The 25,448-nt window shown below is 45.9% G+C and overlaps 1 protein-coding gene across 1 annotated transcript in view; it reads left to right on the forward strand.

The window, feature by feature from the left end:
• Nucleotides 1–857: 857 nt before the first annotated feature.
• The window catches only part of IGSF11 (immunoglobulin superfamily member 11), a gene marked incomplete at both ends in the record, with an annotated part of 100,930 nt that continues 76,339 nt past the window's right edge, over nt 858–25,448 (forward strand). The window contains one exon of the mRNA XM_084226093.1: nt 858–930. Coding sequence (XP_084082219.1) covers nt 858–930 — 73 coding nt within the window. The remainder of the gene's footprint in view (nt 931–25,448) is intronic.

Genomic DNA, 25,448 nt, shown 5'->3' on the forward strand with positions numbered 1-25,448 from the left:
TAGATTCGTAAAGGGCTCCTTTCCTCCTTTTCTACCCTCTACATAAACACTTGATGTATGCTGATTTGCAACTGATTAATTTTTCTGCACAGCCTTAAGAACTGCACTGACTTAAGCTTGTGACACAACTTGTTGGCCATTCCTGCGTTACACAGTATTGCAGTTCCCCAACTCCAAGAACTGCCTCACGCCCTTTGGAGATACCTTGGTCGGTTTTACAGGAGTGCGGAATGCTCGTGTTTCCCAGGCTCCTGCATGGCGGAGTTCGGGTGGTTCATACCTTTGCAGTGTTTATACCGTGCGCTGCAGCGGTGACCAGTCCCATGCAGACCATCCCAAATATTTTGCTGTGTGCTGCCGCGGTCGTCTTCAATGCAGCTGTAGGCAGGCTCCGGAAAGAAGAAGCCCCCACGCTGCCGCGATGATCCGGAGGAGCGGTGGGGGTGCAGTCTCCAGCCTTGCGCTGGACCGCACCTCCTCAACCTGGCCCGTGTAGCATCCCTACGGATGCAGCGGCGCCGGGTTGGCGGGGAAGGGGAGGAGGGGGGAACCCCCAATTTGCGCGGAGAGAGGAGGAGGGTGGTGGGACGTGCCGCTGCGCGCCGGGACGGTGCCGCGCGGGGGGTGACAGCCGCAGCCCGGCGGGTTGCGGGGGCGGCTCGGGGCCGCCAGGCTGCGCTCTCGGTCCGGCCGCCGCGCCTGCCGCCCTCCCCGGGCGACCGGGGCTTGGGGCACGGCGGAGCCTCGCCGCGAGCGGGCGGTCCCGGGACGGCGGCGGCACCACCGGCGGCGGCACCTGCGGCGGCGGGGAAAGGCAGGGCTCGGCGGCCCGCTCCGCGCCCCTCGCCCGGCCCGGCATGACGCGGCGGCGCCCCGGCGGCGGCGGGAGGTGGGTGCCGGCAGCCCTGGCCGCGCTCCTGGCCCTGAGAGGTGAGTGCTGCACGGGCGGAGCGGGGCGCGGCACCCGCGCACGGGGCATCGCCCTGCGGCCGCGGGGTCGCCGCCGCCGGTGCCACGGCGGTGCCCCGCGCGTGGGGAAGTTTTGATTGCGGTCCCGCCGGGGATGCTCGGGAATGCGGCGGCGGGTGAGTGCTTTTGCAGGCAGGCGTGAGGAAGGAGCGCTGCTCTGCTCGGCTCCTTCTGCTGCCTCCGCTGCACCATCCTTCCTACTATTCTTATATATACATATTTTATTTAATCTATTTTTTACGGTGCCGTAAAACTTGCTTGAAACTGGGCTTCACGTTAGGCTCAGTTGTCTGGGCCTAGCCCCTTGGCAAGCTCACCTGTGTGGAAAACTCTGGTCTATCCCTCAGGCCCTGAGGCAGCAGGGAACTTTCCGCAGAGATGGTGACAGGCTGCTCGGAGCCTCCTGTGTCCCCCCCATCCTCTCCTCTGCCTCCTCCTTCCAGGCACACGGCGCACCGCTTCAGCTCTAAGATACGTGCCTGCCCCCGGGGACGTGGAGACTCCAGCACCTCCCGCCCCCTATAGCCCTTCCGAAATAAGGTTCGTTCCCTGGTCTCTGTGCGGAGAAGAAACAAATTGCATATGACAGATGCTACTCACATCACTTAGTACATTGCCGGGGAGCACCAGGAGGTGCTGCATTAAGGGCAGCAGAAGAAACTACCAAGTGCAAGATGTTCAGGCTCATCTGTTGATCAGGTGGCAATGCCTCCTTTCAAGTAATGCTAAACTTAAGGGCAGCCTGCTTGGTTATGGTTTACAGAAGTTCACGTGGCAATTTTCTTAAGGTCTGGCCTTTAATGCAGACACTCGCTAAGCAGTTTTGCAGAGCTCAGCTCAGCAGTGAGCAGACCACAGCTTTGAGACAGCTGGGCCACCTTCACTGCTGGGAAACTGGGAAACTTGCTGCAAGAGGTCCCTGAGATGGCGGGAGGACAGTAAGAAATGATGGGATCTCCCATGAGAAGACCAGAGATGTCTCAGCCAGGTCTAGATGAAACCGCCTCTCAGTTGGGGTCTGGGTGGAGTCTGCTGCTTGGGTGGCTGTGCCGAGCTGTCACTGTCTGTGAGTCCCCTCTACCCAGGACTTGGTTAGAAACAAGTCTTGTGATGGATAAATGAGCTTTCCACAAATGCCTCAGCCTCAAATGTACCCTGCATTCCTGTCCTCAGAAAATATTTGGGAATCTGAGTCTCAGGCATTAACTGGAAGTTGCACTGCTGACTTCAAAGAGATGAATTATGGAAAAAAAAAAGTTTACTAGCATTAAGTTGAAAGAAATAACCTCAGCTTTCAAACTTCACACTATTGATTTGCTTTTTGTCCTCTTCCCAATTTGGAAAGCAAGTTCAATTATTTTCAGGTCCTCGATGCTACAGGTTTTTTTGCCTGCAGATATTGCAAAGGTATAAATGTCTATGGAGTTACTGGACTTGCTCCAGTTAAAGGCATATAAGTGGTGAAGTCCTTCTGTTGATATGATATCACTGTAAAAACATACAACAGTAATCAGATATAAGGTTAAAATTTAAGGAATATTTAATCATCCTTTTAAGCATTGACTCAATAGTCACTTTTTTTTTTTTTTTGAGGGCACACGGGGACAGTGACATTAGACAGAACTAGGTGTGAAAACACACTTTTCCATGAATTAGTTGTCTGCAATAGTGTAATGGTTTTTCTTGCAATTTCCTTTAAGACTTCATGGTTACCTGAATGAAGCACCTATGTCTCAAGCTTGGCTTTTTTTCATTTTGTCTTAAGAAAATCTTTAGAAGCTGGTGGTAGATGAAAATAGCTGTGGTACGCAGTTATTTTTGTGGAACACAGCATGGCCATATTTTTCAGTGGTTCTTGAGTTTGAAAAGAAAATCCTGTAAGGGATAAGGAACAGACATACGCCCAGGAAAGCTGAAATTAAATTGGGAGAGTTTTTTCTAAACAACATTTGCAGAAGATTAATAAGTGTGTTTCTGCTCTGGGCTGCCAAGTATGGTTAGGAAGACTGATTTTTAATTTTTTTTCCCCCTTTTTGAGATTTTTGACTGGTTTAGAAGATAGAAGAAAAATGAAGGGTCATATGCAAAGTGATTCCTAAATTAAAAGTAAGATTTAAAAGAAGGATCTGAAAGTGTAAGAGTGTATAATCAGGCAAAAGACTTAATGCCAAGAAAATGAAAGCTGTTGGGGGGAAAAACATCTTGGAGGTCACTTCATCATACTTGTACTTTATACCTACAATAACATAAAATTAGACTTCATAGTGATATTTAAGTCAATTATTATGGAGCCATTTTCTTATGTTGTTTTGCAATTTGTAGAATAACAATTATTCTTTGTAACTGGTGCTAGTTGTCCATTTTCTGGGCCTATTATATCCATGTTTAATGTCTTGGGCCAAGGGCAGCATCTATGTTTTCCCTCTAAAACATTATTAGTGTAATAATTTTTTGTGGAAATAATATTTTCCCAGGAGAAGTCTGGGGAAAGATAGGAGGGAATTCTCTTTAGAGCTTTGAAACCAAACCTGGGATTGCTAATCAATCCTCCTATGTCTCCAGAAATAGCATCCTGCAAATTGTCAAATGTGGTAGAAATCACACATCGGGTACAGTCAGAGTGCAGAACTGACGTGTTTTTTAACTGCATGGTGTTTGGATCCTGTGACACAGAACGGCAACAGGTGAGATTTCAGTGTGTTACAGTCCACTGCAGATGGATCTTGCAAGACCAGGGGGTGAGGGTGCCTGGCTGTAGTGGATTAATGCAACAGCAGGTCTACAACTCCTCACATGACTTTTTGGAGTCGCCCTCCTGTCGGTCTGAGGTTCTCATGGCTGAAACTCTTTTGGCCTTGCAGCACCCTTGTCCTACCCACTTGTGCTTCCCAGCCCTGCACCAGCTCCTCAGCCCTAGAAAGGGAGTACTGTGTCAGTCCCTTGCCCTTCCATGCTTTTGCAGGTTTTTTTGGGAACAGATTGCCATTTGTGTCAAGCTGTGTGGTTTTGTGACGTGTAGATAAATCATTTTGCTCGCGACCTGACCTTGGTCCCCAGCGGTAGGCACAGATGCATTAACCACTTCTTTTTGAAGTGGGCATCATTCCCTTCTTTTGGAAAGCAATTCTTTATCTCTGTTTCTTCAGTATTGCCTAAACTGCAATTTTCTTTTTATAAGATTCTGTTCTCAAGGGATCTCAGAGTGCCTCAGGAGCATCTATATTTAGTTGCTCAGTAGTAATATGGATATACAAAGTATGGTATAAACAACTCTTTAACTTAGAAAACTTAGGAATTATTTTTCCTGCCTTCTTGGGGGGGTAGTGTTTTTATTCTTGTACCAATAGTACAGATGGAGAAAGCAAGACACAGAGAGAATTTGTGACCCACTGAAGGTCAGTAGATGCTGGTAGTAGTCTTGAGTGTCTTGGAACAAACTGTAGCCACAGGAGGATGCTTAAATTTATGCAGCAGGTTAAGCAATAATGTAATGGTCCTCTTTAGGGATGTTCACTACTAAATTGTGGTGAGTCATCTATATTTAGCAGGATGCTACTATCATCGTGCTTTTTAAGTAAAGTGCTTTTAACACAGTTTATTTCAAGGAGAAGTGCATGCACTGAAAATCTGTTCTTTGTAGTTTCCTCCTTGTGGAGCATTAATGCTGCCTTCCCTTTTGTAAGTGTTCAGAGAAAAATTTAGCTCCTGGTTGTTTAACAGACAGCAGTGTAGCAAAGACAGTTCTCTGGTTATTACTACCTTGTGTTTGCACAGTTATTTATGAACATTACCTAATTGAGAGTCTCCAAACTTACTTTGTGAGGGCAGTCAGTTTGATTTACAGCATGGAAAACTGATGTGTGCAGAGATGAAATGATTTTCTTGCTGTCAGGTAGGACATTTGCCCAGCCTCTCCTTTAGAGAAGTCACAATTACAGGGCTTCTGGTCATATGCCTCCCTGCTTTATTCTTGCAACTGTTTCATGCCTTGTGCACCAGGGAGAAAGCACAACATTTTTAACTGTGCAGAGTGAACTTTTGAGTTTGGTGGTTTTTTTTTTTTGGTTTTTTTTTGGGTTTTTTTTGTGGTTGTTGTTGTTGTTGTTGTTGTTGTTGTTGTTGTTCTTTTTTTTTTTTTTTCCTTAGAAGTTTTCATCTCTTTGGCTTTGGAGGTCACTTATGTCCTGGCTTCTGCCTTTTTTTCACTGCTTGAGCTGGGCTGCTCTATTTCATCAGGATTGAGGAATTTGGCTTAATTCTAAATGGAAGTGGAAGTCAGATGCTTTGATGGTTTTGAAAGGAAATTTTTGAGAGAAATTCCATCTTAGGACACTGATATTTTGTCTCCTTGTGGAGTTGTATGGTTATAATACAAGGAAGTACCCTAAGCAAAAAGATATTTTGATGTGAAAAGTCAAAATTTTTCATCCCAAAAATGCTTCAATTGTATGTTTCTGTATTTTTGACTTTTTTCCTCACTGTTTTTCTTTTGAAACACAGTTAGAATTTTACAAAACATCCCATGTTTGATAAATTTTGGTTTAGTGGAAGTAACTTCAATAAAGCTTTAGGGGTTGCTGCTTTTTATTTTTACAGGACATTTAAAAAGAACAGAGATAAAAACCAACCTGCAGCAATTGGTGGTACCTGTGCACAGTCTTTGCCCATTATTTTTGCCATCTTGACACATGTATGCAAACACCATGTACACGTGCACTGCTTTTGTCCTTTCCTTATTCATTGTGCTGTAGAGCATTGTACTGAAAAAGTCAAGTTTCTATTTAAGAAATACGGCAAATATTTGTTAGTATTTGTTTCTCCCTCTGGAACAGTCACTGGAGAAATCAGAACAGGACTAGCAGGTTGAGCTCAATCCCTTATTATTTGTGCATGTGCAGAGCCACAGCTCTCCTCCTGGCAGCATAGCAGTACTTGTACATTTGCATCTCTGCATGAAGCTAATTTCAAGTGTAATTTTGGTATTATGCTGATCAGATTGCTTATTTAGAGACAAAAACTTGTGCAGTTATTTTCTCATACTCTCATGAGCCAACCTAGCTATGAGAACATGAGCTTTGGCTTCACAAGCATCAGCAGGAGGAAGTCAATGTCTGAACTCCACTTACTCCTGTTACCTCTGGGCTTTGATTTTACCAGGAATGCTGAAGCCAGGAGTGTTGTTTGTGGGGAGGCAATGACACCCTGTTTACAATCTGTGGTGAATTTCTGCAGCAGCCTGTCTAAGCAGTCCTGGGCCAGGTCAGCCTACTGGTCTCTGCTGTCATGGCCAAATCTGGATGCTCCAATGGGAGGTGCCAAAACCTCCTCAGTGAGAAACTGGTGCCAAAGATTTAGCATAGAGGAGTCTGGTGTCATGTCTATGCTACAGGTTGCCCTAGGAGTAGGTTGATATATGCATTGCTCTGGACTTCAATGCCTACAAAATCCAATTTTCTCTTAATTTTACGGTATGAGCACACTCCACTTCCTTGCCATAAAATGAATTAAGTCATATGTATTCCTTCTACCAATGCAGAGCGAATAAAGCATCCATCTCCCCCCTTCCTCAGGCAAACCCCACCACTTGCAAAGCAGCAGATGGAAAATTTCCCCCTTGCCAGGGGCCAGGCTGAGCTGGGCTGAGCGAGCCCCCTGGTGCTGTGTCCTCAGCTGGTGTGCAGCAGGGTGGGTGTGCAATTGCCCAGGACACACCAACCCCTCAGCCCCCTGAGCACAGGGGCTGTGGTGGGCTGCAGGCTCAGCTCTCCCTCTGCCCGGCACATTAACAGCTCTGCCAGGAGCAAGTGGGTTGGCACACCCTCTCTGCAGGCCCACTGGGGGGATTACTTCCTAATCCCCACTAATTAGACATTGGCTAGTGCCTGGGAGCATGAGGGTAGAGTGATGTTATGCTTTTTTCATTCTACTTTTTTTGGGTTTTTTTCGTTCTACCTGATGTATCTGTGGATGTTCCCAGTATCCTTATAAATGCATGGGCCTCTGTGATTTCTGCTGAGCTCTTGACTATAACATGGGCTAATAATTCCTAGTAGTTAATTATTGTCTGTGCTTAGAAGAAGTAGAAAAAGTAAAAACAGAAAAGGAAAATGGCAATATTTTCCTTCTGTCTGGTCATGTTTCCTGCTCTTCAGTTATGCTGAACAACCTCTCTTTTTTTCTCTTGAAAAAACAAACAAACACAGAAAGCCCACAAGCAAACAAAATTCACAGAGATGTACCTGTTTCACTTCATTCCCATTTGATAATTTTTTTTTTATTTAACTCATCTCCAAGTTAAATTGTTCCAATTTTAACAGTGTTTGACCATTAAGTGTTTTTTACTGTTGAATGACGAAACCTTTCTCTGCCTTCTGCATTTTCAAATGTGCCATGCAGAAGTAACCACAGCAATTCCAGCTGAGGGTGCACTTTCAGTGTTCATGGTGGCATTAGAATACTTCCAGCATCCTTCTTTTCAGCCTCTGCCTTTAGACACCCTGACAGCTTGCTTGCTTCTTTGACCACCGTTGTATGTTGAACAGATGTTTTCATTGAGCCGTTCACAGTGATACCAAGATATTTTTCTCAAGCGATTACATTTGAATTAGAGCCCCATAGTATATGAGTAGTTCAGATTATTCTCTCAAGTTCTTATTACTGTCCGTTTGGTAATGTTGAATTTCATCCTGCATTATGCTGCCCACTTGCTCAGCTTTGTCAGATCCCTTGGAAGTCTCTCTCAATCTTCTTTTGTCTCAGCCAGCCCAAATCACTTTGCCAGCTTCCTGTCTCTCTTCCAGATATTAAGGAATAGATTAAACCACCCCAGAACTGGTTAGAAACCTGGGGGTAATCCCTTGTAATCAGGGCCAGAGCGAGGGCAGGGGGAGAGGGGCACCCATGCCTCTGAGCCTGGGCACTGAGGAGTGGGGCAGCAGCTCTGGACTCAGCCTGACCTCAGCTGGCCTGAATCCCACAGGGGGCAAGGTAAGGGGAGGAGTTCCCATGCCAGGCAAGCAGGGGACAGGTCTGGCAGTGGACTGGCATCTTGCCCAGAACAGTTTAGCAGGTGCACTTTGAAGTGACAGAAAATTAATTACTTGGTACTGTCCTTTTCCTTCCAAAATTAGAGTGGTTTGCAGGGCCACAAGTTCCCTGAGCAGAGATCCAGCTGGTTTGTCCCTTATTGTGTACTTTTATGGGCTTAGGGTACTGGGCTGGTTTAACCAACCCTGCTGACACTTCCAGGTTAGCCTGTAGCCTCCCTTATGAAAAGCATGCCAACTTCAAGAACCACCTGACCTAGCAAGAGTTTGCTGGTCTTTGCTATTTAGAGCCACTTGAGAAATTTCTTTCTTCAACTGTTCTGCACTTCTGGACTTGTCTCTTAAATGTACTTGAAGTGACTGGGTTTTGGCTTTTGCAGTTGGCCTTCAGTTCTGTTTTCAGTCCTATCTACCATTTTATGAGGCAACTATTTAGGCTGAATCACTTCTTGTTTCTGTTGTTTGGCCATACAATGTGTTCTTTTGCTTCTCAGCAGTTTTTTGTTTAGATCACTGAGTACCTTCTCAGTGATGATGCTGAGATTGCTTCAACACACCACCGTACAGTGTAGCAATTTTAGGTCTGCTGCTTTTGGAGTTAGGCTGTTTTGACCCTTTCTGCTTCTAATTGTTTTTTCTAACATGTAAGAGGCACAATGCAAAATTCAGCTGCTGTATTTCTCACAGGGATGTTAAATTTGATTGTGTAGCAGTCACTGTTACTTTGTATCTTTATATCAATTGCAGGATTTTAGCTTCTAAATGTGCTGGGACAGGTTGTTCCAAGTTCTCCCTACGCTCTTTTAGACACTGCAGAATTGTAGCCTGCTGTGACTCTTCGCTAATTCCTGCACATGTTGCTGAAGTCACTATTTTTTTCTCTTTTCTTTGAATCTGTTCCTTTGCTCTCACTCCACACCGTGCAGCAGATATTCTTACCTGATCAGGAGGCCATTGGAAAATACAGGTTGCTTTAGTGAGATTTGTTTTTTAGTTAACTTTTCTCCCTCTTCAGCCTTAGCTATCTAATTGAGATTTGTGTATCACCCATCCTGCAGTTTGGTGTCTCTACCTCTTTACCCACACTGGATTTCCAGGCAGGGCAAGAGTCCGTGATGAATTCTGCAGCTGTGGGCACACAGACTGCAATGCATGTAGGACACCGTGTTGGTTGGTATGGCTGTATAAAGAGGTTGTTGCATCATGTTGTAGGGACTGGTTCACTGCATCAAACCTGAAGTGCTTCTTGGGGTTTTTGTTCCAGCTCCACACCACCAGCTCCCCACCACCTGCTCCCACGTGGTCTATCAGCATTAGCTGCACTCTGGAATGTTTGGTTTGGAGGTGATATCTCAGCAAATGCAGCCCTGCTTCTTGGTTAAAGGGGTCCCTGGGGCCTCCTGCAAGGAGTACATCACTCACTCTGCTGCCTCTCACCGCCTGTGCCAGTGAAGGGGGCCTGGAGCTCCCCACGACCCTTGGGGAAGGAGACAGGGATGGGTGGAAGATGGGTAGCTTTCGTGGAGCAGAAGGTGATGGAGGGCTTCTGCAGGGCACTGCTGAGCTTGTGTGATTTCTGGGCTGCTTCCATAACTAACTGTGTGGTTGATCTTCACTGTTTCGTGGGGTTTGTTGTCTGAACATCTCCATGGGCTGTGGAGCTGCTCGTGTGCAGATCTGCTTGGCTTTCTGGCTGTGTGAGCTAGTGACTCGGAGAGGCTGGGAGGACCTTGGCTACTTGGCAGAGGGACAGAATGGCCTCAGTCTGTCCGCAGAATCGTCATGTCCTTGGCTTGTCAAGGGCAGCCCTTCCTTTTGCCCCTGAAACAGCTGCTGCGCCCTGGGCCCTTATTACGGGACTCATCCGCAATCAGCGCCTCCCTCTCTGTGCTGGAAATGCCTCGGACAGGGAGAGCAGCCTTGTGCATCTCAGCTGCACGGAGCTGCAGCAAGGCTGTGCTTTGCTTGTTCTTTGGGGAATGCTTCGTGCTAGCTCTACTGTAGCTTTTTTTGCATAGTTTCATCTGTTCTCCCTGCTATCGCCCTTATTCCCAGTGGCTGTTTTGCCTTTTTTTTTTTTTTTTTTTTGCAAGACTTCATTTCAGCTGCCACATTGACAGCAGTTGTCTGTTTATGCACAGAATAGGTACAGTACAGGCAGGCTTCCCCCACCCCTTTGGTCCCCATCCTCCAGCCCTCCTGCACTACATGCCCCGTCCCCCACAGCTTCACCCTCGCTGGAAGCTCCAGCCCTGAGCCAGAGGGCTCACAGCGAGGGCACCGCTGCAGGTGAAGGGGGGTGAGCTGAGGCATCCCACTGCCACCGGCTTGTGTTGCATCCTAATTGCAAATAGCCCTTCCGGCGTCAGCAGTTTGTGGGAATAATTGACAGGAGGTGCCGGCGAGGTGCTGAGTCAGAGCGAGGTGTGCTTGCCAAGTCACTGCAGCAGAAGGAGTCCGATCGCCTCGTGTGGAGGGAAGCCAATGGACGGTGGGTTTCCTAGCTGCCTTTTGGGCCTCTTTGTTTCCTTTCTCTGAGGCTGCAATCCAGCAGCAGTGATGCTATGCATGTAGGGGAAAAACCAGGGGATCGGGGGAGCTCTTCATTTTTTGCTTTTTCCTTTTTTTTTGGCTGAGAGCACTGGGATTAGGGGATGTGGGCTCCATTCCCACCTGCTGCCACTGGGTTTCTGTGCTGTCATTTCTGTGCTCCGAGCAAGCAGAAGGGGTAGAGAACACATGTTGGGGGATATTGTCGAGAGAGTGGCCCTAGTGACAGATTGATGTCTCCTGGGATAGGAAAAGCAGCATGTGACATCCTCAGCTGGGCAAGGGGGATAGCTATGCATGCCGAAAAAGATGCAAAATAAAATTACTGAAAAGGTGTTCTGTCCTGTCCTTCCTAAGGGTTGTTTCTGCTGCAGTGTCCTACCATTTATTTAGGGGTTTGAAATTACTCATTTGACATGCAGGAAAATGAGTGCTTGTCCTGTACACATCTAGCACCTGATGGACATCCAGGCCAGGCTCGTGAGAGCTTTGTCATTTATTCCTGACCTTCTTGAATATGGCTAACATCAGTGTTTATACTGTGGGACAGCTGAATCTGTCCCACAGGTCTGGATTCTTTCTTTTTTCTTGCTTCAGGGTGACTTCAGTTGTCTTTGTCTTTCTCCCCCTCTGTAGCACAGGGTACCTTTTTCCTACCTTGGACAAAAATCAGTATTTCTTTCACAGTGATCTAAATATATGTGTCTGCTGTGTGCTGCCTTTGTAGGAAGAGCATACTATTTTTGCTTTTAGTAACCACTTTGTGGAAAGAGATACATGAAGACAGAGGCCCATGTATTTTTCAGAACCCTTTCTATCTTGCTGCACTCTGCCCACCCACTTTTTTAATGCTAATCCTTGTATAATCTTTCTCTTCACTGACTCAGGTAACAGCCATGTTATCTAGATCACCATGCAGCTGATGGGGAAAACTGAGGCCCTGAGAAGGGAAGTGCCTTTGCCATGGTCTTGCAGGACTCTCATGGCCAACCTGGGGTTGGACCCTGCATGTCCTGACTGCCAGCCAGTGCCTTCTCCACGGGGCAATGCTGCCTGCTGGATACTTTTCATCCTGAGTTTTTGTCCTGAGTTTCATCCTGAGCCAAAATACAGTGGCTCATGGGTGGTTATTGAGTCTTTAGAGAAAATCTGCAGTGACTAAATCAAATACAGTTCTTCCCTCATCCTTGTCTTGACCATCTTCATGATGAATATTTCGCATGGGAGCCCCAGAGGGGTGACCCTGGGGTCACAGGTGAGGGGACTGTGTGTGTAAGGTATCTGTCTTCCTCATCTCCAGCTTGCTGCCTGTTCACATGCTGGGTGTGCTGGTGGCAATCTTAAACAATCTGTGCCTTGAGGATGTTTTGGAGGAAATCTTTCCCGGCTGGGTTCTGCTGCAGGATCAGCCAGGGCTAATCAGGATCAGATCAGGGCTGGTTTGGGAGGCCCAGGATGGTCTGAGCCATGTCTGTCCTGCCTTCAAGTTGGGTTTCTGTGCGAGGTTTTGCCCTGCACAGTGGAGATGTGCTAGCCAGAGCACGCTCCTATAGAGAAGAGTGAGCCTGGTCCTCAGGCATTGTGAAATACTTTCTTCATTGCTTCCTTATCCACTCTCTACCTATCGTGTGGCTTCATCCTGAAAATAGAAAAAAATAGAGCATTGTCTGTTACAATTGGGATTTTATAAGATACCTATGGGAATTAAGCACACAATTCCCTCAGGTTCTTTTTAAACAGCCTAGCTGATGTGAATTTATGTTGGCAATAAGCAAGGGTGGAAGCAGTCCTGTCAGCAGAGCCACAGCTATTCTCCCTGTGTTTGATGTAGAAACTGCTGTGGTAAAGCTTATTTAGCTTTGAGGTCTGTGTGTCAGGACCTGGCACTGGAGCCTTCAAGAGGTCTCTGGTGTGAGAGGACCCCATGCTCTTGCCTCCTCTGGGGGTCTTTTCAAGCACTCAGAAGGTCTGTGGAAATACCAGTGTGAAGTTAACACTGTATGTAGGGCTGCTGTGCTGGGCTGGGCTGGACAAATGCACCTGACATCCACTGGGCCAAGGACTGAACCTGCCATGAGCCAGTCAGGATGATGAAACTCTGCCAAACCAACTCTTCTTTCCTTTCCAAGGGGTAAAAACATGCATGGATGGTAAGGAGTAGCATTTAATTGCAACTCACTGCAATAGAATTTGCTTAGGACAGAATTGAGAGATTCTTCTGACAACTGGAAGAATCCTTTTTGATTCTCTTTCTCCATAACCAAAGAATGACAATTTGTATCAGCTTTCTGCAAATGGAGAAATTCAGTGACAATCATTGTACTTTTAATTAAAAATAAACAGTTATGATATAAAATAATAAAACAACTGCTGGAGATCAAACAAGTTGCGGAATATAGCTGTCACTTAGAACAAATCAGGACACAAACAAGAAGAAAAAGCTGCCTTCATCCTTGGTTATGAGTGTGAATCCTTTCTGGGATTTTGTTTTCGTGGCTAAAATTATTCTCGTGGTGTAACGTAGGTTTCTTTTTGGAATTTGTTCCTCTGGCCATATAGCCAGGGCACAGCTGGCAGCTTCTCTTGCAGCTGCAGGAGGGGAAAAGTAATTCAGGTGGGGTTGCTGCTGACCCTGTGATCCAATGCTGGCCAGAGGGTCCTAAAAGGCCACTGTTGTCTCCTGCCAGTGATCTGCTTCCTGCTTCTCGTCACCCCTTTCACCTTTATGAAAATGTTCACTGTGTGGCTTGTTGGACACAAAGGAGTGTCCACCTCTCATTGTAAATTTATGTGAAATGGGCCCAAGTTGTGGAAATCTCATTAAATTAGCAAACTGTATAAGGCTTCCATTCATTTTGGCTTCGCTCAGAGTACAGCTTGGATTATTCTCTCAGATTTGAAGAGTTATTCAGCCTTGGAGCTCAAAATCAACTTAGAGGCTAAAATCAGACTAGGTCTCCTTAGCTTAGCTTTAAAAACAGAAACGTATTACACTCAAAGTCCATTAAAGCCAAAAGGCTGTCGTAATGCATGTGTATATATATATAATATATAATAATGCACATATAACTGTACAGTCAAAATAAAGCAGCACTGGGAAATGCATAAGTTAATGATGCCTTGTTATGTATCCTGTATCATTTATGGCACGAATCCTGTATCTTTTATGGCATGAATTTTATAGTCTAAGTGGTAGTAAGATTAGAGCTAGGTGAATAATTTATAGCAAATAATTTATTTAATGAATTCCTCTTCCATTTCTATTTGAAAATTGTTTGTGAACATCCTGTGGTTTCTTTGCATTTTACTTATTTGAAATTACTTACTGAATAGCTTCTACAAATAATATTTGACATGCCACATGCTCATAAGAAGGTTGTTGTTTTTTTTTAACTGTTTCCTAAGAGGGAAAGCAGCATTTCAGCTCCAGGTTTGGCTGCTCAGCAATGATACAAAGTGAAAGTTCATGCCATAGTATTTCACTATCCTGACAGCTCAAACTAATTGCTAGAATTAAGCAGTTTCTGAAATGTATCAAGAATTAGCTATTAATTTTTAATAATTTTTCAGACTGTTTGTGGGGATATGCAAGTTCAAAACTCACTTTTGCCAGTGAGTGCTAAAATTGCTCAAAATGTGTTACTTCCTTGTACATTTACGTCACTAAATTAGAATAGTTGCAAAAATGAACAGAATGCTCTAAGGTCCACAGTCAGCAGTGTGCTGTGCATATGTCTGACTTCAGGCATATTCCTGAGTAGATGCATAAGAGGTAGAGTGGCAAATTATGAACTTCAGCATATGTTTAAGTGGTTTTCTGAATTAGGGACCAAAATAGAGAACAAAGCAAATTTATCTTTCATGAAAGTGAACATACAAGAGAATTCTGTTTCCTCATCTGCAATTACAGGGCACTGCACCTTTCAGATGGGGAGTGTGGGGGAGTGATGATATAAATGTTGAATTAAGTTGCAGTATTTCTGATTTCATCCAATACAAGGCAGTTTATTTTAAGTTTCTCACCCATGTCACTGTGCTTTTTTCCCCCTTAAATATTGCAAGAAATAGCATAAAGAATTGAAAAACAAACAAACAAAACCTCAGCCATTAGTTTCAGTTTTTATTTAGATCTTCATCTTTTAAGATTTCTCAGATTTCAGAATATTTTCCATGCACTTTTATTGGCCTGTCATCCCTCTAAGAAAAAAAATAATTTGGAAATATTAAATAATGCTTGAAAAAAGTAATGCAAATAATGCATCACAGAAAGAAGGACTTTCTCCGGGTCTGCAAGGAATGGGTGTGAGTTACTTTAGCATCTTAAAGAACAGTTGCAACCATGTCAGCTGCTGAAGGTTCACATTTTTGTGTGCAACTTTTGTGCACACTGTGGAAAGCAGCCTCTGAGGCTGCGTGAGACACCCTTCAGCTCTGTAACACAGGTGATGCTTCGTTGGCCTACCTGAAGGCAGTTAAACAGTTATATTTTGGGTTTGTGAACCAGTGAGACCTCATGTTCTTCCTGTTTGCATCTTTGGGCTGACCTGTGTGGGGTCTCTTATGTGTAGTAGAGGGTGGAGCATGGCAGTGAGTATCTGAACCTTATGAAAAGAAAATTAGCATGTTTAAGGCCTTTGCTCTTCTGTCAGAGGAGGGCTGGGTGCGGGGCCTTGTGTCCCAAGGGAAAAAATGCTCTGGGCCACAGGGCCCATGGTCTTACTGAGTTGAAGTAGCTAGCAGAAGAGCACAGACAGTTCAGGAGAGTCTGGGAAGCTGAAAAGAGAAAGAGCCATCTCTGGGTGATCGATGATGTGTGGGATGCAACTGCAGGAACAGGCAGTCAGTTTTGGGAGGGGGAAGAGCAATCGTCCCTGCTGACTTGTGAGAGCTAAAATGACCTCCTTGGAGCAGAGAGTCAAAGGAGTAAAGTGCTGTCCCTCATGCCAGTGATCAGAAATGCACCCGAGCCATGCTGTGCACCAAACCCCCAGATCAGACATACCATGAAGATGAGCCTGTCAAATGTGGTCATCGATGTCCATTGGTGCTTGTATGCGAGGAACTTGCACCCATGAGAGGAGGGCTGCTTCCAAAGAGAGGGTTTCTGGACCTCTGTACACACTGATTGCCCTTTAGGTGATGGTCTACATCCCAGTCTTGTACACATGGAAATCAGTGGGAGAGTTTCAGCTTCATGTGGTTGGGAAGGTGAGGGAATGTTTGTCAGGCAACAGAAAGGAGGGCTAGATCTGGACTAGGACTGTGTACTGCAGGGAGGACTGGGGAGTGCCTGGACTATGCATTCCCCAATCTATATTCCTATTTATTGATCCATGCTCCTCACCCACCTGTCCTCCTCCATGTACTGTACTGTGATTCCAGCCCCAGGGCTGGAGAAGATCCTGTAGAAAAAGCTGGCAGTGAAATTTTGAATCTTGCACCAACAGTCTTCTCTCCTCTTTCTGAGGCTTTCAGAACACTAATCACATGAAATATATCCAAACTTATTGCTCATCCCAGGCACCTTTTATGACCTCAGTGATGAATGTTAGAACATTGAAACATTGAAATTAAAAAACAGTCACCTGTACCAAACAAGGCACAAGGCAAATGGTCCCAACAGTCTGCCACGTGCCCTAACACACTCCAGAGATGCCTTTAGCAGCAAAAGAAGTAGCACTGCATTAGGTTTACAAGGGCAGTGATGCTACACCCCACAAGGGCTGTGGCACTTGTGTCTATGACAGGAACAGCATCAAGAGACTTCTTGAAGTAATTGCATCCTCAGTATTTTGGGACCAGAGCCTGGCCAGCTCAGGAAGGTGGGAGATCAAAGGCCACTTCTGAATTTAGCTCACTTTCATAGAGCCTTGGGACAAAAATGGCAGAAGAGGTTGGTTTGAGAAGAAGTGTGGCTATGTCTCCATCCAGTGGCTAGTGCCAATGATGATGAGGTGGCATCCCACAGAAATTTAGTTTTATATGGGGCGATCTCCCAAAAGAAACATGTGGCAGATGCGATGCTGCCTTCTTAAAGCTGACTTTTACAGAGGTCTAAGATGTCTCTTATCTTGTCTTGTACCTTTCTGTGTTGTTCTGTCTTCAGTGTTATAAACATAGACTTATTAATAGTATCAATAAAAATATAATATAATAATAATAACAACAATAGTAATTATTATTTACTATTTTACACTCCCATGGGAAAGCCCCTGGTTATGCCAAGTGGTTCTGCCGTGACTCCAATGGGATGGTGCACAATTGCAGACCTAAATGGCTGTGGCCATACATTATGCTCTCTGTGTCTCTCTCACAATCAGCCAGGACAAGTCAAAACAGGCAAAAGGAAAGAAAACAGACAAATTTCCGCATCCATAGCAGCTGGAGTGAACGCCAAACAGATGGGCTCTTCCACCCCGATTATCCTAACCTCCTAAATATAGAAATACAGGCTTTTTTTTTTCCCCTTCTTTTCTATTTTTTTATAAATTTAAATTACCCGAGGGGGTGGTGTTAGCTCACGCTAGGGCAGTGCTAACGAGTGCAAATAGAAGTCATCTGCTGACAGAGTCAGATCGTGGCTTCTGCTCATGACTATCCCCCCACCCTGCCCACACACATTTTTTTCCATTGGAAGTGTGGGGAATGATAGGGGCTGAAGCCATCCTGTCTGTGGGGTGGGGGAATATGAATGTGTGCATGAAGAGGCTTTTATTTCAAATTCTGTCAGTACTTATGCAAATACACAGAGTAAATAAGCACCAAAGAATATGGTTAAGACCTACACGCCCTTGCCTCCTCCTGCAGATGGTTTGGTGAGTAGATGGGGTAGCAGTACTTCAAGTCACTGGAGGAGTTCACAGCTATTTTGGTTATCATTCCACAAGCACACTGATAGATAGGGGGTAGAAAGGTGCAGGATCTGCTTTTTTATCATGTACCAACTCGCGTTTTTTTGCAGCATGCAGAGAGATTGGAAGGATGTCTTCTGGCAGCAGGCTAGTTGTTCCTGAACAACCTCATCCTTTTTGTTCTGCAGTAGTTGACATCAGCAAAGCAGCAGCAGGGCTGTGTGATTTTTTTGGACTTCTTTTGCTGTACTGAGGACTTGGATAGGAAAATTCAGATTTTTTTTTTTTCCAGTGGGGAAACACACCGCCTCACCAATTCTGTGTTTCCATTCATCTTTCAGACTTCCTTTGCTCTTTCTTGCCCCGGGGGCTGCATTTTGTACCTGTTATCAGGCTTTTGCTCCCTGACCAGTCTTGGAGAGCAGATGGCAGGAGGAGGTGCTGCCTGCACAACATAGCAGAGGAGTGTGAGGCTGTGTCTGATCTCTGCCCTGTTCTACACTTGCATGGTGGAGAGTGCACACACCTGGGTCTTTCTTTCCCCACCTCTAGGAAGGGAATGAATGACAAGGGCTTGTTTCTGGATGTTTCAGGATGCCGTCAGGGAACAGCATTGTGTTGGTGCTGTATTACTGCTATCACTGTAACCATGAACCAAGATATATAATGAGGATAAAGGTTAGGAACAAAACTGCCCTGACTTGGGGCCCAGCCAAGCAGAACGGCAATGTTTTTCCCTTGTCATTATGTACAAGGGTGTGTTGTGCTCTGTGGATGTATCTCTGCTACCATCAGTGCAGATATACAAATAGACCGTGTGTAAGACTTCAGAGACTCTGTGAAGGGGTTCTTTATCTTATGGGCTGCTCTCCATGTAAGACTAGCACATAGTTTATTAAAGCTCCCAGGGCTCATTTTGCTTGTGTGCTCACGCTCTCCTGCAGAAACAGTTGCAACCTTAACCCCAGGTGCCGGAGTGCCACAGGTATCATTGGGTTCTGTAGGATTTGCATCATCTTTGGAGGTTTGGCACATGCAGGAGAGGTCAACAGCTTTTAGAGGAGGCTGGCTGGGGAAAGCATGGAGTTTGCACCGTTGAAGAAGGTCTCTAAGAATAAGTTCATCCAGCAGCTGGCAGGGTGACAGAAGTGCAGGATATCCTGCCTTGGGGCAGAAGGATGAAGCTGGTGATTTCCTGAGGTTGCAGTGCAGGGGATTGTTACGCCATGTCTCTTCACAATAGAGTGCTTCTCTTGTTACGCTGAGGTCATGCCGAGTGGCTTGTCTGGAGTGTGAAGCACACAGGTGCTACAGCTACTGGGTAGTGAGGCAAAAGCAAATAAATACATCTGAAAGCTTCCCCTGGAAACTGTTTGTTTTAACATGGTGGCGATCATTCCACTAATAATAAGCTCAACTGAGGCAGTGCTCAATATTTGCACTGTGTCCCCTAGAGCCTGGGTCAGAAAAGGGCTTTGCAGCCTGGATGCAGTGACAGACCTGTGCTAGCTTCCACGCCTTTGCTTAGGGCTCTGGATAAGCTCTTGCACATACTGCATATAGGGGATCACAGTGAGAGGCATCCAATTGGCTTTGCAGCAGAGGAACTTTGGCAGGGTTTCTTCACTCTGATTCACGAGTGGCTCTATCAAACCTGGCTGGCGCAGCACAGGGTCACTCGAGCATCTCCGTGCTGTGCACTTGAGTACTCCTGAGCAGCAGCAGCTCAGGGGTGCAGGCACACCCGTGCTGGCCCTGCACACTGCCTGCTTGGCAGAGCTGCCTCGCCCGGGCTCCCAGCCCTGCACGCTGGCTCTGTCCCTCACAGTGGCTGTGCCCCATCCGTGCTGCTGGAGCCAGGCTGTGCTAACCCTGACAGAGCCACCACTGTATTTCTGCACCCAGGGCTTGGGTAACCCACAGCCGGCTTGGATCCTCTCTAGGGACTCCAACAGCATCTTTAGGATTTAAAAATATAATGGTACTGCAATCCGAGGCTTGTTGTGCTGCTTGTGTTTAAGGATGCCTGGTTATTTTTAGCTATGTTTTTCACCTTTTCTTGCCTCAGTTTCACTCTTGATAAATGTTGTTAAAAGTCCCCCTGGTTGCAGTTGTTGTCCACTGAGTAGTTGTGATTTTCATGATTGTTATCCTGTCTTTGCTTTGAGTCACTTTACTATTTTGCCAGGTTTGAAAGAGATTGCCTGGAACTTTCCTTTCCCTGGATTCTAGCTCAGATTGGTTTTGCATAGAAAATTTTACCCTTCTTTCTCCTATTTTCGAGAATAGGTTTGGGGGTTGAAATGGGTTCCTGCATATACGAAAAGGAAATTTTTTTCTTTTGAATGCTTCTTTTCCACCATGTTGTGTAGCCAGGCCTTGAAATGCAGCAGAAGGGTGATCTGTGTGCTTTTTGTCACCTTTGAGACAATCCACATGAATTAGGTTAGATAAAGAGCCTTTGAAAAATCAAATGTGATTGTCCATGTGCTCAGCATGGACAGAATTCATTGAGGAAAAAGCCTCAGAGTTTTCACCCCTTGCAGCTTCTTTGTGCAAACTGGGACAAACCCAGAGCTCCCCTGCAGATGCCATCAGCTGTCACTAGGAGCAGGGAATGGACCCACATCTCCCTTACCTGCTTGGGAGACTTCCTTTGTCAGACTTGGAGGTGGTGGAGAAGAAAGCCACCTTCCCATGTCCAAGGGGAGAGGGAGCTGGTCAGGAAGGTGACCAAGGCAGGGGTGCCTGCAGACTGAGGAGCATGGTGAGAATGGAAATGTACTGAAGGGGTGGGGGGAAGAAGGGAGGAAGCAGATCCATATGGGACTGAATGGAGAAGGACTCCCTGGCAGTTAGTCACACTAATGGGCTGTCCCCCCAAGCCTTTTCTGCTTCAGAAAATCACCTCTCTCAGCTTCTCCTCAGGGAGACAACAATCACCCAGAGGGATTGGAACTGGGACCCTTTATGAGGGATCCTTTGGTCTAATGAGGCTCAGAGGAGAGGGGAGCAGGATGAGTCTAGGAATTGAAAAACTAGAAGAACTGAGCACCCTGAAACTTCCCTAGGGACTCAGCAATTCTATCTTCAGTTTGGGATTTGAGGGTATACCACAAATATAACCTACAGTCACACATTTATTGTAAAGCCAGTAAACCAGATGATTAAGTATAGGCTCAGTTTCTGTCTATCCTGGAGTGTGAAAGAATCGGGGAGAAACAAAAGTACGTGATTTATTTATTTGTTTGTTTGTTTTAGTACATAATCAGCTATATTTTAGCAGTGCCAGTGGATATGGCAGCTGTTGCTGTTGCTTTTCTGGCAGCATCTGGGCTGAATACCTGAGCTGTGTTGATACTTGAGTGATTAGACAGTTTGTTTATAAACTGCCTTGATGAAGGCTGATACTTGCACGACAGAGGTTAAACAGGAGGTGAATTAACATAATATGAAGGTAATAATGATTAATAATTGCTACATTAGTTACAAGAAGCAGCAATGAATTTTTAAAATTGGGATAGTTTAAATTTCTGTGAAGTAGATTGCCACTTTCTTCCTTTCCCTTCAGGAATATTACATTTTTGAAATGGCTCCTGTCCCTTCTGTGCTGAGACACTGCTTACCTTGGCAGGGGTCAAAAGATGCTTTTGGGACAATAGTGCTTTTCCCTGCTTTTGTTATTGTTCAAAAGAGTGGAAGCTGAGGACGAAACAATCTCTTGCCTGGATGTGATGTGTATTTTGTAGCAGCTGTTTAACCCAGCCTTTTGCGTGGAAATGACTCAAAGTACCTGAACTTGGGCCCCCAACCTACAGTAACTTAGCAGGCTTTTGCTCAGAATCCGTAATTCAGAGACAAGATAGGTGGTGTATTTCAGGGTTTGGGCAGAGAGCCACCTGTGCAGCATGAGGGAGAGTGAAGTTCCCAGAGCACCTTCCTCCTGCCTCTCACAGTACCTGGGGCTGCAGCAGGTTGATTGGAGGAGAGAGGTGAAGCTGATCAAACAGGGCTCCAGTAGCAGTTGATGGCCTTCCCACTCCTACTTCTCCATTGTGGAGAAAAGACACCAAGGCCTGTGAAACATATGCTGAGATCACCATGCTTTGTCAGCTCCAGTGAGCTGGATCCTGCTGCTCAGCGGGGTCTGTAAATACTCTTTACTGTGCAGGGAAGCTGTGGGGTCTGACTGTCCTTGGCTGCTTGCTCCTAAAGCTTCTTACAGGCAGGTCAGTTGCATGGGTATTTGGGAGATGTCTATTTACTGCATGGCATTCCTTGGAGCAAGGAGGAAAATTTTCAATTTAGCTTTCCTGGTTTCTTGGTGTCAGATTTTGACAAGCCATGGCACCCTGTGGTCAAGGTTACTGACCACATCGAGAGCAGGTGCAGGCAGACTGTCTTTCAAATGGAAAGGGATTTTTTTCCTTAAATCATTCACCAAGTGACTGTGAATTGAGAGTGAATTATTTTCAAATGGATCATGAATTGACAGTAAATAATTTTTAAAATGGTGTGCTGTGAAGCAATCACAGATAGTAAAAAAGCTGGAATGGACACTAGATATTGCCTGGAGATAACTGAAATGCTTTCTCCTACAAGAATCAATGGCAGTAAGAGATCTTCCTCTCCTTTCCTGTCCTCTGATCTCCACGTGCTTCACTTGCATGTAAGTAGCTATTGAATATATGGCTGGTGTGGCTCTTAATTCCTTGGGGAATACACAGCTGGAGAGTGTTCATTTCTCTGCAGAACACATTAGTCTCTCCCAGTGTGGAAGCTTAGCTTTTTAACCAAAGCAACCTCCCTACCACATCAGTGAGCTTTGAAAAGTTGTACTTTTGTTCTGTCTGTCCATGACATTTTATATTTTTTTTTTAATGGTTTAGATAAAGACTTTCCTACCTACTAGTGGAGTTGGAGAATGACAGACTTCAGGGAAAATGAAGCTTCCCTGTGTTTGTCCAAAGTTCTATTTCCAAGAATGTTCCTGCTGTCCATTAGGAAACAGAATGAATGAGAAACATAGTGAGCAATTACTTACTAAAGTGGAGGGAGAAGGTGGGCAGGACAAACATGTTTTATTTGTTTCTTTAATCCTTGCTTTTTACACTTCTATTTTGAATATCTGCCCCGTGGATGACCTAGGTGGTTCCTAGCGAGCCCAATTAAAAACCAGAGTTCAGTGTACCACTTATTTTTTTTCTTGTGGCCCATGATCTTGTCCTGTGATAATTGAGCTTTGGAGTAAGTCCCAGTGAATAACTCTGGAACTCCAACACCAAAGACAAAAAACAACACTAAACCCCAACTTTTTGTGTTTGCTCATGACCAAAATAGGAATATGCCAACTAAAGGTCACTTTTAGGTTCTGTCTTTTTCCAGTGCCCTGGCTGGACAAATCATGCATGGGAAAGGGATATCATCAAGACTGGGGAGAAGATATTTCCCTTTCTGGTCAACCCTGATCCAGGATGGAGACTGGGATGAGGAGAGGAGTTGACCTGAGATGTTGGGCTCTGTAGGACAGCTGCTGTCTCCCAAGCTCTTGTTGGAGTTGTTCACCCTGGAGAAGAAAAGGCTCCAGGGGGACCTTAGAGCACTTTCTAGTACCTGAAGGGGGCAACAAGAGATCTGGGGAAGGATTCTTTACAAGGGTATGTAGTGATAGGACAAAAGGTAATGGCTTCAAACTGAAAGAGAGTAGGTTGAGATTAGATAGTAGGAAGCAATTCTAGTATCTAGAATTGTACTGTGAGGGTGGAGAGGCTCTGGCCCAGGTTGACCAGAGTTGTTGTGGATGCCCCATCCCTAGAAGTGTACAAGGCCAGGTTGGATGGGACTTTGAGCAACCTGGTCTAGTGGAAAGTGTCCCTGCCCATGGAAGGGGAACTGGAATTAGATGATCTTTAATATCCCTCCCAAACCAAACCATTCAATGATTCTACCTAGAATTAATTTTGACTGATAGCAGCATAGAGTAGCACAAGCACAGCTGTGAAAATAAACCCACAGGTTGGCTTGTAGAATTTCCTGTGATTGAAGTCATAATGTCTCCTCTTAATTAATTTAATTCTGGTTTAATTAATTGAGGGTTTGCCTTGATTTATTTGGTTGCTGAATTGCTCACTCAGATGGCTTCTGTGAAAAGCTGCTGCATTTCCTTGCAGACCGGAAAGCTGTGTTGTAATGTAATAATCAAACACAAATTCCTGATGATACTATCCCCCTCCTCTCACCTTGTTCCATTCATCCACCCAGGGAAAAATAATTGAAGAAGAAGGAGTGGATCCACAGGTTCTAATGCTTAAAGAAGAGCAAGACATTTCTTGGAACTTGATAACCGTTTTTGCATTCAGTTGCCAGCGTGTCTCGGCCAGTCTGCTGCAAGACCATGGGCACAAGGCCTTATCCCTTGCAGCTGCTATTCTTCCATGTGTGATGTGGCTCATTTGAGTTTGGGATGTGGTTTTGGGATCATGAGCGTGTTAGATGCCCAGCCTTACCACATGTGCTTCTTACGGGGCAAGTTACACTGGGCGCTCACCAGCAGAGTGTTTTGTTCTCCCTTGTTCTCTCCCTTCCAGCATCCACTTGTGCTGTGTATGTGCCGGAGAGTGTCTCCCCCCTCCTCCATCCTTTTCCCAATCCAAAGTCTCCCAGTGATCTTGTTGTTTGTGAGGAGCCAGCAACCCTCCTCCTCCTCCTCCTCCCGGCTGGGAGCAAGGCCCTGATTTCCATTTGAATAGCAGCCTTTCTGCCGAGGCTTCCCCACCGCCCCGGCGAGTGAACAAGGAGCCCACTGTTCCCGGACGGGATGTTCAGCCAGCCCTGACGGCCCCGCTGTCCTCAATGCGGCTTTTCAGCCCCTCCGCTGAAGCCTGGGGCGCCGGGCTGGTGGGGGACAGGCTCCCGGCCCTGGGCAACATGCCACTCATTTTAAGCAGTCCCAGCCTGTTCCCACTTCTGCCTTTATGGTCTAGCAGAGGCTTGTTTGAGTTGCAGCTGGTTTTCGTGCGGCACCGAGGTAATAAAAAAAGGGAGGGATAAGTCAGACTGGAGTGGTAGCCGGGGATAGGATGAGATGGGATCCTTTGCCAAAGGCTTGAAGGATGAGCGGGTGTGTGTGGGGGGGTGAGCCTGTATCCTGGCCAGGGCCTCTGTCTCCTTAGTTCATGCTGATGCCTCAGGTCAAAGCTGACTTGTGCCTTGCTCCTGAAGTTCCCTTCTAAAAACTGCATCCTGCCATGCAGCAAGCTCTCCTGGAGTGGCTTTTGTTTCCAGACATGTGGGTGCACCTCCCCAACTCCAAGGTTCAGGGTAAAGGCAGGACAGAGGAGCAACATCTGACCTGCCCTGGCACTGCCGAGAGTGGGCAAAGCCTCCTGCCCCATCCCACCACTTGGAGCCTTTGTCAGGGCTGTCTCCACCATGAACTGGTTGTGGGGTTTTTTTTTGAGTTTTCAGCTAATTTTTGTCAAGTTTTCCTTCTAGATGATGCTGGTGCAGGTGTCATGATGGATTCCACCCTCCACCATGGGGAAGCTCCACTTCCCAGCAAGGTGTGGAATAACTTGCCCACTTCTCCTGCTGCTTTTAGCATCCAGGAGCCCTTGTTGGCATGAGAAACCCCAACTGGCAAGCCATGAAGGAGCTCCAGACACTGAGATGTCCCAGGCTGACTGTGGGTGCTGCTTTTGTGAATCAGTTTTTGGTTTTTGGTTGTTTTTTCCCTCTGTGGGCAGAGGTAAGGGATTCCAGGTTTGTTTGTGTTCTTCCCCAGATAGTGTCACACTGATGACATTTAAATTCAGTGGAGCAGGCACAGAAGGGGCAGCAGCAGAGCAGGCTTTCCTCTCTGCTGCTGTAGGAAGAGCCAGCTGGAGCGTGGGGACAGTGATGAGGCCAGGCAGACCTCTGCCAAGGCTGGCAGCAAACAAAGCCCACTAAAACAGGTTACAATGTGTTAAATTGCTAGTTCACAGCAGACATGAAGGAGAAACCTTTCTCCTCTGTGTGTATGGGTAAATTG

The sequence above is a fragment of the Fringilla coelebs genome (assembly GCF_963513975.1).
Source record: "Fringilla coelebs genome assembly, chromosome: 2".
In the NCBI taxonomy this organism is placed as follows: domain Eukaryota; kingdom Metazoa; phylum Chordata; class Aves; order Passeriformes; family Fringillidae; genus Fringilla; species Fringilla coelebs.